The 16,934-nt window shown below is 35.6% G+C and overlaps 1 protein-coding gene across 10 annotated transcripts; it reads right to left on the bottom strand.

The window, feature by feature from the left end:
* Nucleotides 1-394: 394 nt before the first annotated feature.
* On the bottom strand, nt 395-6,125 carry LOC105799006 (cyclin-T1-5). Of its 10 annotated transcripts, none has more exons than XM_012629310.2 (9): nt 6,058-6,098; nt 5,566-5,678; nt 4,539-4,860; nt 3,448-3,529; nt 3,038-3,172; nt 2,263-2,438; nt 2,033-2,184; nt 612-1,643; nt 395-464 (listed from the first exon to the last, which is right to left on the bottom strand). In XM_012629310.2, the coding sequence occupies exons 3-8, from the start codon at nt 4,754-4,756 to the stop codon at nt 625-627; spliced, it is 1,782 nt and encodes a 593-aa protein (XP_012484764.1). In that variant the 5' UTR covers nt 4,757-4,860; nt 5,566-5,678; nt 6,058-6,098; the 3' UTR covers nt 395-464; nt 612-624. The 10 variants fall into 10 exon arrangements, with proteins under 10 accessions (XP_012484764.1, XP_012484762.1, XP_052476779.1 ...); XM_012629308.2 differs by adding an exon at nt 5,903-5,969 and having other exon boundaries at nt 395-1,643; nt 6,058-6,091; XM_052620819.1 differs by adding an exon at nt 5,903-5,969 and having other exon boundaries at nt 395-1,643; nt 4,539-4,855; nt 6,058-6,091.
* Nucleotides 6,126-16,934: the final 10,809 nt, after the last annotated feature.

Here is a 16,934-nt window from a genome sequence, read left to right as displayed (position 1 = left end):
TAACGTGCACGTTAGCTTACCATAACATCGTTAATAACAGCTCAATGACTAAAATGTTACAACACGATAACATAAGTGACTAAAACATAACATTTCAAACATAAGTGACTAAAATGTAACTTAAGATAAACAAAAATAATTATTTTGATAGTTTACCCTACTATTAAATAGATCAATTTAATACATATACTATTAGAAAAGATCGAATAAAATCAAATTAGAATAGAGTTAAAATTTACTATTCAAAAATCATTTTATAATTTTGTAAATTAAATCTTTTGTTCAAAATTAAAAGCAATTGAAAAAAAGGAAATATCAAGGCATTTTTTATAAGTAAAAATTAACTCTATGAGGGGATTATAGGGACCTCACAAAGTACTTTAACCCATGCATATGAAGTAAATAAATTAATTGCCTCTTTTACTTTCTCTTCTTCAAGCCTAAGCATCCTCGTTCCGAACATTCTGTTACAGTCAAGATATAAAAGCCAGTGTAGGCAATCAAAATCAGAATTTAATTTTTTGTACATGGAAAGCGAGGTTCGAAAATCAGTCAGAAACCAGTTTTCCAATATCATACGCTCATTAATAAATCAAAATGCGTGGACTTACTGTTAATACTGCCTCAGAAATGATTCTCGTGTGCATGCCTTCGATATTCTTTATCCGGATAACTATTACGACCACTTTTTGGCCCGTCTTCTACGGTGTCGTGGTTGTAACTTGATGTGTACTCATGACGTTTCTTCCCTTCAGATTGCCTCTCTGGTGGGCTTCCACCTTTTCGCTTTCGGGGATTTACTTTTGGAGAAGCATCATCCAGCATTTCTCCTTCTTCGGCAGCCTCTGTTTCAAATCCCTGAGATGATTGCCCTTTTGTAATGTAGTGGTTCGCTTCTCCCATTTCCCCATGGTCCTTAACATGATCTTGATTCTCATTTCTAGACCAGTTCTGTCGTTCTCGCTTGATTTTCTCATCTTCCACAGCCAATTCAACCCCATCCTCTAGTTCCCTCTCGATAAGATCGTCTTCGTCCATGACATCCTTTTTCTTCATCGTTTCCCCACGCGACTTCCTTCTTTTCTCAAGCGCAGCCTTCAACTTATTTTTGTCTATTTTAATAGCTTCTTTGGGTGACTGGCCAACAGGTCCTTCCCGAATGTCCAAGTTTCGCCCAACCACACCGCTACCCTTACGTGATGCTCCCTCATCTCTCCATTCACCGGTTTCTGCAGTGTCATTTCTTCCGCCAGTTCTTTCCTGGTCTTCTCCCCCGGTTCGCTCCGTTCCAGACCTAGATTTATTTGAAACTTCCCTCATGTGCTCCTTATGCGGTAATAGCTCATGATGTTGATTACCATCCTTGGTCTCAGTATCCAACTTGTGATCAGTAATAACACCTCCCATCTCACCATTAGCACTATTTTGATTTTGGGCAGTCCTTGTTGACATACCATGTTTGTCAACAGATGAGTGGTCGGCCACTGACCGTGAAGATACTTGTTTTTCCTCACTTCCCGATGGATGTTTAGCCGGTGTTCGATGAGATGTATCACCACCGACACCACCTCCTTCTACTTCACTACCCTGAGATGGGGGTACTCGGTTTTGCTCATAAAGTTCCAGCATTTGATTGCTAACCTCTTCAAGATAAAATAACCATGGTTGACTTAGTACGATATCCAACTAAACACACAAGGGGAAAAAAGAAGAAGATAACTATGCGTCCACAGCAGGATCCACGGAATTTCACACGACGCGGCAATAAACAGACTGCCTACCAAACCAAATGAATTGCAAGTAACAGATACATACCATTTTGCATCCAATGGGTTAAATTTAAGAGAAACAACCTCTTTCAAATACTTCAATATTCATTTTTCTGGAAATAATCATGTTCGATGCATATCCAGACATGTAGATAATGAAGAAAAAAGAACAACATACCTGTGTCCAACGCTCACACTCGAGTCCAGAAAACATAGTATATCCACAAGATATTGAAAAATAAATTTATGGAAAGGATACCAACCTTCCAACTGGCGTGGGGTGACGTCAAATTCTTGCCACCAGACCTTCTCACCATCTGACGGAAGCTTTACTTTGAGGAACTTGGCAGCGAGGAAAATAGCACCAGCTGCAATATGATGAGGCTTAAATTGGAGGCAGAGTGACGTCCTCAACCTGCAAGGCGCTTCACAATGAGTCAGAAAAACAGAAGTGATTTTTTCAAACTTGAAGCAGCACAGCTTGAAAACATACCCGTCGTTAACAAAATTCCATGCGACTTGGGCAAGAGCATTCTGAGCAACCTTGAATTTCTTTATAGCCTCAACAAGAGGTTTATATGGATGGTGAACGTTGAGGTCAAACCCCAAAGTGGCAAGCACAACCCTCTCCCCAATTAAAATTAGCTCCTTTTGTTGTTCATACACTTCCTGCAAGAGATATCGAGGCTAATGAGCAACGCCTAATAACTACATTATGCAAACAAAAGAAAATTAAAAACAAAAAATTAATAACTAGGGCATAAAGAAATGTTATATTTTAACAATAATTAAAAAAAAAAGTAGCAGGGAGATATTTTACCAAGGACACAGCTGTTGGAGGAAAAAATTTGATTCTGAGCAAGAATTTTGAGTTCAAGAGGAACAGACAGAAGGAAAGAGAAACACACCATGATTGCGATTTTACACTCATGGGCAATATATCACACAATAATCAACAGACTGGACAAATATTACACGTGCCTAACATCTCAAAGGTGAAGTCCTCATACCGAACCGTGCATGGGAATTTAGCTCATTAGGCTTTCTAAGAAGAAAATATGGGGTTAGTCTTATATGTCCGATGAATAAGAAAATGAGTGAAAGAGAGAAAATGGAATGAGAAAGATCATGAATGGCAAGTAAGAACAGGCAAAAGAACTATTGAACAAGTCAGGGAGCAAGATACACGACACGGAGGAAAAGTGGTCAAAGCATCAGTACGAGGAATACATATAAACTGGCGAAAGCACCATTAAGTTAAAGAACACCTTCTGTTTGATCCTCTGAGCTGCAGCAGGATCTTTTTTGTGTATTATCTCATAGGAAACGAGAATAACATCCTTTAATGGACGAGGTGTCTCTTCAACTTTCCCAGCTAGGAACATACACACAGTAGCAATGGTCTGCCAAGCAAGGAACTGAAGTTAAGCATATGATCAAAACAAAAAAATAATAATCTTCAGCTAGTATAATAACACTTTTCATGGTTTTAACCCTCAGTCATTCTAGCATGCATACCGGCATTATACCATCCAAAAGAAATGCAACTCAATAAAAATGCATAGTGAAATGGAACCAAAATACGAGGATTGCTTCAAATTTTAAAAGGAAAGAGTAAATACATTTACCTAGATAAAGTTTAAGAAAGATTAACTGGACAATGAGAATAACAACTCACCCTTCTATCATTTTTCACATGTGATTGTCGAATGAAGAAGCGGTGACAAAAGATTATTGCTGTAGCTATTGTTACCTGAGGCCTTTGCCAGATAAGAAACGGAGTCAAATTCATTCAATGATAGCCAACAAAGATCCAAATATTATCAATACAAGTAATGTCACACTGTCAGGGCTTGATTTAACTCTCTATAGATCAAACCTAGTCAAATATGAAAAAGCCCTCCTTGAACAACACCCTTTAGTTATTTATAACTGATATAGACACCTTTCCCAGAAATATAATGTGGAAAAGGATGACAGATATTCACACTCATAGACACACACACAATTTACATGTATATGTGCATGAGTAGCTTTTACTACGAGTTAAACCACACAGAGTGTCAAAAGATTGCCAATAATAGAAAGAATGACAGACTACAGACACACACATGCATGAGTGCCGACATGCATGCACAATACCATTTCCTACGTCACTCTACTCCCAAACAACCACTTGTCTAGATTCTTCTATAGTTTCATCACAGCAAGCCATAGAGATCCAACAATCGCTCACCAAAGGCATCCTATCCAAACCAGGCAATGTTGCCCAAAATTATCAGTAACAGCAGCTATAAACATGTACACTATAGACAGTAAAATAAAGATATATATTTTTAAAAGAAAAATGCTAACATTAAAAACTTTATTTCATTTCTATAATTATGATATAGTGAATTCAAAATCTACTTTCAATCCAGATACCAGCATTGAAACAACCAGCAAATTGCAGTAAATAACATCTCAATGTTTGCAAAATGAATTATAACAACGTTGAATAAACAAATTTAAAAACCTTCTACCTAATATTAGTATTACTTCCATTTTTTGAAGCTATAAACTTTATGAAGAAATTGAATACATACATTGACAATAAACAGGAAAGACATGCATGTGCGTTACACATAAAACAAGCAGCGAATAACATTAACTTTCTATTTCCATTATAAATGATGCTTGATGTTCAGAATGGCAACTAATGAAACCCAATATTCACATTCAACACAATAAATCAGCCCATTGGCATCCAAATGTGAACCATGAACTTACACTTTCAGCCTCATGCCCAAATCCTGCAAAAATGTACAATACGACTTGCGCAAGTATGTCTCTTTCTTCAAATCAATACCATCCATTCTTGATGGGGAATTTTCTTCTATTTCTTTTCTTGAAAAATACCAACGACGGACTTCCTCTTGCTTATCTTGAGAATTTCTAGAAGGCCCGCTATCAGATGTCGAATGATGCGAGGAATCCCCAGGTAACATTCTGGCTATATCTCTCTCCTAACACTATGACACCTCCAACAAAAGACAACTCCCTATAAAATGAGCAGGACTTTATTTCTTCATAACCAGCCTTTACAACTATTCTGATCAGAGAAATGACAACAATGTAAGACATTATGTTGACATGAATGAGAAAAAAAAATGCTGCACAATGAACATGGAAAACACCCCATTATAATTACCAGGGTTCCAAATGGCGGTGGCATAGCAGTGTCTGCCACCGAATTTAATAGAGGTGTGAACAAATTTCACATCAATTGCGGTGGACCGTGGCCACAAATGACAATGTAATGGATAATAGCAGAGGTAACGGTCCACTATTTCCCCTAAACCAAAACCTTTTAAATAAATTCTTCTTAAAACAGTAATCAGACAGAAGAGTCTGAGATGAGAGAGAGTAACAAGCAGTAGGATCGAAAAAGGAAAAATCAAATATACCAGAATTATTCAAAGGCAGACAACAGATAACACAAACTGAGCCATAACTCAAAATGTCAAGACTCTAAGTAGAAATCTTCAAGATAAGTTTAGGGTTTCAAATTCATGGATTTAAAAATCTTTGTTCGGTAAATAAAATATTTCAAATTCAAGATTTTGAATTAATTCAAATTTATGGTTTGGAAAATTAAAGAAATTGAATTTAGTTATATTTAATTTGTAAAGTTCTACAAATCCTCCCCATATAAACACACCGCCAAAATCTAATAAAACCGAGTCAAATTTTAAATAAAATATATACAAAATCTCATACAAAGATTTCATCTGAAAATTATTCATCATCCACCAACCTTACGGTGATTGGCTTGTGTCGAGCAGGTAAATTTGTGCTCAACAAATTGATCACAGCCGCTATCTTCTAATGATATCCCGGCGACACTATCTCCTTCATTATACCTTCAACCTACAAATATAAATATGTTAATTATAATAACAAAAAGAATCAGTTCAATCTTTCACCCAAAAAAAACCTAGAAAATAAATTCCAAGGATAAAAAAAAAACAAAAAATTAATAAACTGCAATATATGAAAGAAAATATACAGTTACTAGCCAAAGAATCCCAAAAGTTTCGATATTAAATGCTTGGAGCTTAAAATTCCTCGAAATTTAAATCGGAAACCCCTACCTCTTCAACAAGCTCAAAATTCCATCAATTTATTTCCTTTTCTTCAATTTCTATTTTTTAATCTAAGCTAGAACATCAAAAAGCAAGAATCAAATACTAAATCTATTAAATTTTAAATATAAAAAATTGAAGGAAAAAAAATAAAGATAAATAACCTGGAGGCGGAGGGAGGCGCTTCGCTACTCTCTCACTGCTTCTTCTTTTTTCAGTGTACGAAAGAAATAGACACAAATTCTTTTTTATGATTTATATATTAAATTGGTTTTACGAAATTACAAGGTTATCCCTGTTCTTTCGGATTATTGAGAATTGACTCAGGAGTCAAGTCGCGGCGTATAATTAATATACGAATTAGTACAACCAAAGATCCCTTAACTATTGCTTGGATTCTAAATTGGTCCCTGAATTTTTCATTCGCAGCTTCTTAATTGAGTTCTCAAAATATTAGTGTTTTATCAATTAAGTGTTTTCTTTAGTCAAGTTGTCAATTTAGGCGTTAAATGACAGCTCTAATATGAAGTATTTTTAAAACACGAGAATTAAATTATAAATATATATATATACACTTGCCTGCATAGATAATTTGGATTTAATGTATTAAAAACAATAGTGTTATTAAAATTTAATAGGGTTATTTCTTTTTTAATACATAAAATTTAAGTTATTCAAGTAATAGGTACACATGTGTTTGCAATTTAATTCATATGTTTTATGTTGTTTTTGAGCATGCACTTAACGCCTAAGCTAATGACGGGCCGATGAAATAATTTAGTTGATACAAGATCGATATTAAGGACTCTATTAGAAAGTTTTGAAATTTGAGAATTAATTTAAATTTTCAATAATAATTTGAGGGTGTTAATAGAATTAACCCTTAATATATTGCAATTTTTCCTTTTTGTGATAAATGAAAATTACATGTGTTTCCTCCGGAATGGAATTTCCTGCTAAATATATTAATTTCGTCAAAGATGATTTTTTATTTTCTATTAAATTTTTAAATTTGAATTATTTTTCAAAAAAACATATCAATACTTTTTTAATTATTTTATATTAAAATAAAATATGAATTTCTACAAAATTATCAATATAATTTTTTTAACATTAAAAGGTTATTTCATATTTGCTTTTTTCGATACAATACCTAAAATTATCCATAGCCCGTCCCTAACCCTTGAATAGAAAGATAATACGTTTCAATGTACTTGAACTCACGTCCTTTTGCACTGGCAACTATGTTGATGCCAATCAAGTTAAGACTCAATTGCAATATAAGACATATTAAATATTCTTGAAGAGTATATTTAAGAATAAATCAATATATTTTTTATACCACAAAGATTAACATTTAAAGAAAACACTATCAATTAAAACTCAATATGTAAGAAATTTAGACATGTTCATGGGTCGGGTTACTCGTCCAAACACGAAGGTCCGCCCGAAATTTGGGAGGGTTTAGGCAAAAACATTAGGCTCGAAAAATAGACTTTGACAAAGAAAATTAGGCTCGTTTATAATATGGATCGAGCTCATGGCTTGAACATTCAATGCTCAAGCACAACCTAGTCTGACCCATTTTTTAAGTTTATAATATTTTATATTGTGTTGTTTTTAATTATATAATTTATAACGCATAAAAGTTAAATCTATAATAGTGTAGTATATAGGCAAAATACCAAAAAAAGCCAATTTTTTTAAATTAACCGAAATGGGCCCGATATTTTATTATTTACCGGAATGGGCCCTTTTCCCCTAAATCGTGTCCACGTTAGCGCGATGTCAGGGAACGTGTTAGCAAATCGCGTCCATGTCAGTGCGATTTGCTGACGTGGCAGCAAATCGCGTCCACGTAAGCGCGGTTTGTGTCCACGTCAGCAAAGCGCGCTGACGTTGACGTGATTTGCTAACACGTAGCGCGCCCCTGGGGACGCAATTTCACCGTGTTTCCCACATTATGATTTTTAGGGTTTTTAGGATTTTTAGGGTTTTTAGAAAAAAAATAAAACAAATAAGGGATTAGGGTTTAGGGTTTCGTAATTAAATTAATTAAAGTTTATTCAAAATTGGATTACATTTCATGTTTATGAGTTTTTAAGATAAAATCAAAGCAGGATGATTTATCAGAAGGATTTTTGAAGTTGCGCCCACATGTACGCGCTTTTGCTACAGTAGGTCTTGGAAAAATAATTTCGAGTTGACGTTTCTGAGCAAATAGTTTAAAAAACGCTTCAAGCAAGATGCTTTATGAGAAGAATTTGTGAAATCCTGCCCTCGTGGACGCGCTTTTGCTACAGTTGGTCTTGGAAGAAATAATTTTGAGTTGAGGTTTCTGAGCAAATAGTTTAAAAAAACGCTTCAAGCAGGATGCTTTATGAGAAGAATTTGTGAAATTGCTCCCACGTGGACGCACTTTTGCTACAGTAGGTCCTAAAAAAATAATTTTGAGTTGACATTTCTGAGCAAATAGTATAAAACAATGCTGCAAGCAAGATGCTATTTGAGAAGAATTTGTGAAATCGTGCCCTCGTGGACGCGTTTTTGCTACAGTAGATCTTGGAAAAATAATTTTGACTTGACGTTTTTGAGCAAATAGTATAAAATCGCTTCTAGTAGGATGCTTTATGAGAATAATTTGTGAAATCAAGCCCACGTGGACGCGCTTTTGCTACAGTAGCATGTTTGGGCTGAGGCTATAAATGAGGCAAAAAATGTTCTCAGAATGCATAAGTCACGGTAGAAACAATTTAGAGAGGCTAAAAATGTTAGATTTTTAAATATAAGTGAACGTATTAGTGCTATTATTTACTATGATGGTGAGATTTGCCACACCGAGAATGGTGTTATTTTTTTTGTCGGAGAATACGGTGCGACTGGTTTTTAACCAGAACATAGATTTGACAGAACTTCGTAAAAGAATTAAGCGTAAAATTTTTAGAACAAAGCCAATGAAAGTTCTGTCTATTACGTATCGATTCTGTTCTTCTGTTGATCCGGTGACATATGACTCGTTCGACATAAAAGGTGCTTGTAGCTTGGAGGCAATGGTGCAGACTCATCTTGCTAGTAGAGCACCTTATATTAAGTTATATGTACAATTTATATCGTCAAATGATGTACTTGCGACCGGTGTTCGAGATGTATACACGACCCTTGGTCGACATTCGGTTAGCGGGTTACAAAACACGGAACAACCCATGTTTGGTAGCGGTGTTGAATGCACATTCCCCGCAAGACACTCTGTCGGTGGATGGGACATGTACGTCGGTGGCTCGATGTTTGATGCTGGAAATACGTACTGGGAAACGGCATCAAGTTCTAGTGGTTGGCAATCTACATCCATTTAGGGACGTTATGAAATGCCCAGAAAAAGGGATGATGTACTCCCTACGACGTCAACCGGTGAGGGGACCTCGTACGCTGTAGATGATTGTGGGTTAGAAGATGACTCTAATGTAGATCCACCTCGAGAGCCCGGGCCCGATGGTGCAGAAGTTGGCTTATTTTCTGAACCGGAGCCTATTCCAACAGAACCTGAAGATGCTGAAAGAAGTTTAGATGAAGAAGAAAATCCACGATTCAGAGTATACTCACCTCCAGCCCACATGCATAATGTCGATCTGTCTACAGATGATGCGTTAGAGTTTCCAGATCTACCACACTGATTGCGTGATCGTACAAGTTCAATGCTAGATTCGGGTGAATTTCAAGTTGGTAATCAGTTTACCAATAAGGATAGTTTTATTGGTGCTTTAAAACAACATAGCATTAAAAACAGCGTTAACTATCACGTTGTTAAATCTAAATCTGATAAGTTTGAGGCAAAATGTGTGGTGCAAGATGGCACATGTTCATAGAAAATCTACGTCTCGTTAAGGAAAAAGACAGGGTTGTGGGAGATTAAAAAATATAAAGGTCCACATACATGTGCTGCAGGTACAGTATTGACGGTTTCTGAATAATACTTTTATTATGTAATGTTGCATTATTTAATGTACTCCATTTATAGGTGTTTCACAAGATCATCCCAAGATAGATTCAGCTATGTTAGCTAGCTTGATACTGCCCACGGTAAAAGCAGATCCCAGAACTTTAGTGCCGGTGTTAATTACCAATATCCGTAGTTAAATGGGGTACACGCCCTCTTACCGCAAGGCTTGGATAACTAAGCAAAAGGCGTTGGAGAAGATGCATAGTGGGTGGGACGCCTCATATAATGAAATATGGCAGTGGTGTCAAGTGCTAGAGAGATACGTCCCAGGTGTCATCACAGACCTTGAAACGGAACATGCGTACTACAATGGCCGATTGCTACGTGGATGTCAAGTGTTCAAACACCTGTTTTGGACCTTTAAGCAATGTCGAGACGCATTTCCATACTGCAAGCCATTGGTACAAATTGGTGGTACCTTTATGTTTGGTAGGTATACTCATCGGCTATTGCTTGCAGTGGCACAGGATGGCGGTGGGAGAATTCTTCCAATTGCATTTGCAATAACACAAGAGGAGTCGTCTGATGACTGAGATGTATTTCTCTCTAGGTTAATGAGGCATGTGTGCCCCCAACCTGATATCTATGTTATTTCAGATCGGGGCACCGGTATACTAGCTGCATTTGATCGACAGTGAAGCTTATGGCAGCGTACACACCATCAATATTGCCTAAGATACATTACTTGCAACTACTACAGGCAATATTCATCTAAGAGCGAACGACGATAAGTGACCAACATGGGTATTTAGTCTATATCTGTATTATTTTGTTTGTCAATTTGAATTAGTTTTATTGGTAGAAGTGGTATGTAATATTTGCTATGAACTTATATTGGCAGGGTATGAAATAAATAAAGACCGTTTTCACGAGATGTTGGCAATTTTACGTTCAATTAACGGAGAAGGGGCGGACTACCTTTGTAACATACGTTTCGAACAGTAGGCATAAGCATACAACGACGGCCTACAATATGGCCATATGATGTCAAACCTGGCTAAATGCATAAATTCTATTCTTAAAGGAACGCGTCATCTACCAATAACATCGGTTGTGCAAGAGACATATTTTCGTTTAGCGGCGCTATTTCCAAAGCGAGCAACAAGTTATACAGGCCAGATGTAGGGAGGCCATGTATAGTGTAGTAAGGTAGTTCAAGAAATTAACAAGGCCAAGGCTTGGGCAAACACCATGCACACAGTGTATCACGATCGAGACAACTTATGGTTTCACGTGACAGAGTTTGACAGACCACACCAAGGTGTTGTTGGCAGCCAATATCGTGTACACTTGCGAAATATGACTTGCGACTGTGGGATTTTTGATACACTTCGTTATCTATGCGCTCATGTTATTGCAGCTTGTCAGAATCTCCGTTTGGATCCGATGAGCTATGTGGACGAAGTGTACAAATTAGAAAACATGTACAACGTCTGGAGACACGTTTTCTCACTGGTCCCAGATGAATGTAAGTGGCCACCCGTATCTCTTGCTCTTTTTAAGTTGTTATCGGATAGAGAATTACGTCGCAAACCAAAGAGTCGACCTTGCTCGACTAGAATACGTAACAATATGGATATCCGAGAAACAGCCAGTCAACAGAAGTTGTGCGGATGGTGTAGGAATTCAGGCCATACAAGTCGATCATGCCCTAATCGCAATAGTTGAATGTAATTGTAAAAAAAATTATATTTTTTCAATTATTAATTGATAATTGTATTAATTTTTAGTAAAATTATCAAATTATATCAAATTATTAATTGCTAGTACCAGTCAAAATATTTTTCCAAATCTAACATTATGTGAATGTAAAATTATTAACGATAATTATATTAATGGTTAGTAAAATTATCAAATTATATTTAAGTTAGGGTTTTAAGTTAAGTGTTAGGGTTTTTTATTTAAGGGTTACGATTTTAAAGTTAAGGGTTTAGGGTTTTTAATTTAAAGGTTACGATTTTAAAATTAAGGGATTAGGATTTTAAAGTTAAGGGTTAGGGTTTTTAAGTTAAAGGCTTAGGGTTTTTAATTTATGGGTTTAAGGTTTTTAATTTAAGGGTTTAGGGTTTTTAATTTAAAGGGTTAGAGTTTTTAAGTTAAGGGTTAGGGTTTTTAAGTTAAGGGTTTATGGTTTTTAATTTAAGGGGTTAGGGTTTTTTAAGTTAAGGGTTTAGAGTTTTTAAGTTAAGGGTTAAGGTTTTTAAGTTAAATGTTTAGGGTTTTTAAGTTAAGGGGTTAGGGTTTTTAAGTTAAGGGTTTAGGGTTTTTAAGTTAAGGGTTATGTTTTTTAGGTTAAGGGTTTATGGTTTTTAAGTTAAGGGTTTATGGTTTTTAATTTAAGGGTTAGGGGTTTTAAGTTAAGGGTTAAAGTGAGGGTTAGGGTTTTTAGGTTAAGGGTTTAAGGTTTGTCAATTAAATTATGCATTTAATTATAATTTATAAATTTATAAATTTTTAATAAATTAGCTTAGGTTTTTAAGTAATAACTCAAAAAATTTTCTATTTTATTACATCAAATAATATCAAAATATTCAAAATATTTGTACAAATAAATTTAAATATAAAAATCAATGTCCTGTGCTCACGGATTCGATTGCCACATGGCGTCAGTCGACTGATTCTGTACCGGATTCCTCCTTTGTCCGACTTAAAGAATGATTGTGGTTCCTCGGTGAGATTTTGGTTCTTCCGGTAGGGCATCTGGTTGTCGGAGTTGGGACGATGAGCCACCTTGATAGAATAGTGAATGTGGAAGTGTTTGCATCACCAACGGCGACGGTGTTTGAAACTCATATGGTGGTGGAGATTGGTAAAAAGAAGAGCTCCCTAATGGCCCCTCTGGCGATCCTTCGTGTATCACTGGCCTATACATCGACAGTCCACTCGGCGTTACAGGAAATGAAGCTGAATCGGGCTATTGGCTCCAACCTGCCGTAGGACTCGGAAAAGGAAACATGTAAGGGTTAGGATACATAAAAGGGCTAGGAAACGCACCTGGCATCATCTGAAAAGGCGGTTGCGTGGGTATCATCGGTTGAACTGCTGGATCGGGTGATTGTGTCGGTGCTATCGTTGAGCCTGGTGATTGAATGGCAGCTGATGATGGGCCGGGTGAATGTCTGGGCCTCGTTGAGGGGCTAGCATCGTCGTCTTGTCGTCTTGGATTTAAAGGCCCGCGTCTTTCCCTTTGGACACCTAATTGCTGCTGCCTCTCCTCTGGTGACAGTAAATACGGCTTGCCATGGATCCTAAACCATGGCATGTATTCCAGTACGCACGCTAACTCCGAAACGATGATCGGTTCCCTAGTAGGTATATAATCATACCGATCTTCCCACATTTAGATGTACTCGGACCATAATCTTGGCCAATCCGTATTCAATTGCCGAAGGTCAATTTTGTGGTGATCGTCAAACACCTCAGGTTCCACGGGAATCGATTGTCTACATGCAAATTGCCATAACACCCTGTTTGACTGGTGCATCTCCACCGTCGCGTAGTTGATCAACGCGACTTTCGCGTGCCAAGTGTTTGGATTTTGTAAGAACTCATCCGAAATTACTGTCCGAATTGCCGGATCCTCGTATGGTGTCCATTGAAACTATATGAACATGATAGAAATATTAGTTATATACATAATACTAAATACTAAATACTAAATACCAATCGACTAGCGAATGATGGAAATATCAATTTTATTTAATACTTACATGTGCTTCTGACTGTTGGTCTAATAGAAGCCGTATATCTTCAAAGGAGGTAGGTAATCGAGCATGACTTGCCGGATGGTTTCGCCTAATTAAATAAAATTTTAGCATACTTTTATTTTTAAAAATCTACATAATAATTATAAAATCTAATATAAAATTTACCTCGTTATGAGTGGGAATGTATATGGGTCGTCCACTCGATGACGTAGAAATGGAAAGCGAAACCGTGCCCATGACTGCAGTAGTGACAAGCAACCTCCAATTTTTGCTTTCCTCGGTCGAGTCGTCCCACACGTCTCCCGATATAACATTGCCAAGACGGCAGACCCCCAACTCAATTCACCAGCTGCTCTAAAATCAACGAGTTTCAGCAGCCATCTTAGATGTACACGGCTCCGTGACGAGCTCAGTATTAGATAACCTCTAATTAACTGAAGAATGTATGCCCGAACATATTAGATTCTTTCTATTTCGGTTGAATCTTCATCCTGATCCGGGAATGTGTCTCGTAACCAACCCATCTCGATCTTATCTCCGTCCATTTTCTCTAGAATAGCACCCAAAAGCTCGTAGCACACCGCTCCCCAATCGCTAGATTGGGCAGACTCGGTGACTGGGCACCCGTCCACCGGCAATCCCAATTGTAAACTGGCATCTTCCAAAGTGATAGTGCACTCTCCACACGGAAGATGGAATGTGTGCGTCTCGGGTCTCCATATCTCGATCAACGCACTGATTAGTTTCGGGTCCACCTTGTATCCCCGGCCTACCGTCGTCACATGCCAAAAACCCGCTTCTCGCAGGTAGTTCTCTACCAACGGTGAAGGAGGAGCATGCATATTCCGGATATTGCATTCAAATATCCGATCTACAGACTTTTATAACAAATAATAAATTAATAATTATCTAAAAATGCATAAATAAAAAATTCTTAAATAATATTTAAAAATTAAATTTAACGCTTACCATTTTCATTTATTCCACCGATATGTGCTGCTTATCAAGACGAGTCAATTCTCCGGCTATTGCTGAAATCGTACAAATTTTTACGGTTTAAAAAAATTTTAAAAAAAAAATTTTAAAAATTATTTAAAAATAGGGATTTAAGAGAAATTTAAGAGGAACTTGAGAGTAAATTGAGATTAAATATGGATTTGAGAGAAATTTGGAAGGAATTTGAGAGCAAATTGAGAGGAAATTTAGAGGAAAATTGAGAGAGGATTAGTTTGTGAAAAAAAGGGGTGGGGGTATTTATAGTATTTTTTTTGGACCGTTGGGGGGCAACGGTAAAAAAAATGACCTTTGCATTGTTTATGCGCGGGGCAAATCGCGTCCCCAGGAGTGGCTGCATGTCAGCAAATCGCGTGCACGTCAGCGTGCTTTGCTGACGTGGACACAAACCGCGCTTACGTGGAAGCAATTTGCTGCCATGTCAGCAAACTGCGCTGACGTGGATGCGATTTGCTGACACGTCCCCTGACATCGCGCTGACGTGGATGCGATTTAGGGGAAAATGACCCATTCCGGTAAATAATAGAATAACGTGCCCATTTCGATAAATTTAAAAAAAATTAGGCTTTTAATGGTAAATTACCCGTAGTATATATGTAATCATTAAAAATGTTAAGATGACTATATATAGAATTTTAATAAATAAAAATATTTAAAATTATTAAATATTAAATTAAAAATAATATGAGTGGGCCTAAAATGAGTTTAGGTTAGTCATTTAAAAATGTGGGTGAGCTTAGACAAAATTTTAGATCCATATTTTGGGTTAAGTTGAGCTTGGGCAAACATAAAATATATTAATATTATTCCTAAACCCAACCCATGAATGCCTCTAGTAAGAATCAAATTGTTGATTAAACCAGTTTGATCATCGAGTTTCAGTTCAACTTATTCAATTATTACAAATACAAAAATTCTAAAAATAAAAAAATAAGAAAAAATATTAATAAACATAGGTAAGTACCCATGAATTCTCTTATTATTTAAGGATTAAAATGTAAACTTAGCAAGGTTTTGTGGTAAATTAGTAAAATAAAGTGTAAAACAATTTAATATATGAATAAGGAAATTATGATAAAAGTTTAATGAATGTGTTATGAGATGATGAAATATGCATAAAGTATTGTGAAAGTGAAATAATGGAAAAAATATATGGAATTTTTAAGATGACAAGGACTAAATTGCCAAACTTGAGAAAATATGTGGATGAAATAATAGAAGTAAAATACTTAACAAAATCTGATAAGTGAAACAAGATATTGAGATAAATTATGTGATTAAAGTGTAACAATAAAGAAAATTGATTTAATATGATTAATTAATGAATATTGAACTTTTATAATAAAAGGGACTAAATTGAAAAGTTATGGAAGTTTACAAGAAAATATTTAATAAGTGAAGAAAATTATGTGATTAAAGGGACTAAAGTGAAGAATTTAGTTGAGAATGCAAAATACATGATTAATGTAATTCAAATTACAATTGTTCTTTAAGTTGTAGAAAGATGAGTATTAAATTGAAAAAACGTAAAATTATAGTTAAATTGTAAAAATTATATTTATAAATAGAAGCAAAGGATTCGATAACAATTTCTGTTAAATTATGAAGTGATAATGTAGTGAATTAGACTAGTAAAAGTTTTGTTCCTTTCAATCCATATACTCCATTGATTATTAAGATATATTCAGGAATTATAATAATAGTAATATATTTTATATATAGAATTCAAGGTAAAAAGAATGAGATTTGAATTCTTGGGTACTTACTAAGCTTTCACGAGCTTAACGTGTAGGTGGAAGATCGAATTGAAGCTCTAGATTCAGATTGAGATTTCAACGCATCCTATCTCATCTCATCACCAAGGCTTGAAGATGGTACGAATTTGATATTTTGGTTATATAATATGACATGTACATAAGTTATTACAAGTGTTTTGATATAATTTGAGTTTTATAGTGATTAATGGACATATCTTGGTATTTTGACTCGATGTTCGGGTCGGGCATAGGCGTGTTACAAAAGCTTATCAAATTTTATATGAAGCTGGTATATGTAAAATAACATTAAGCAAAATCAATGGAATAAATATGAACAAAATAAATTTATATTATTTCTTATAAAAAATATAAATAACAATTATTTTGAAAAAAAATAAAAACATGAATACGAAATCTTAATATTTATATGGTAGCCACAAAATTTTTTTCGTGATACTTAACATACATAATAAAATTGAATAAAATATGGAAAATTATTTTCAAACGGAATTAAATCTTTAACGTGAAATGTAAAATATTTACATCATGTTTGGTTAGGGAATGGA

The sequence above is a fragment of the Gossypium raimondii genome, chromosome 9, assembly GCF_025698545.1.
Source record: "Gossypium raimondii isolate GPD5lz chromosome 9, ASM2569854v1, whole genome shotgun sequence".
NCBI lineage: Eukaryota > Viridiplantae > Streptophyta > Magnoliopsida > Malvales > Malvaceae > Gossypium > Gossypium raimondii.
Note: the sequence above shows the minus strand (reverse complement) of the source record. Positions and strands in the feature narration are given on the sequence as shown.

Coding starts and splice junctions, on each gene's coding strand:
- LOC105799006 (XM_052620816.1), bottom strand. CDS start 4,756: ATGTTACCTGGGGATTCCTCGCATCATTCGACATCTGATAGCGGGCCT. Junction 3,173..3,447: donor ATGTGAAAAATGATAGAAGG/GTGAGTTGTTAT, acceptor CTTGCTTGGCAG/ACCATTGCTACTGTGTGTAT. Junction 2,185..2,262: donor TGGAATTTTGTTAACGACGG/GTATGTTTTCAA, acceptor AGCGCCTTGCAG/GTTGAGGACGTCACTCTGCC.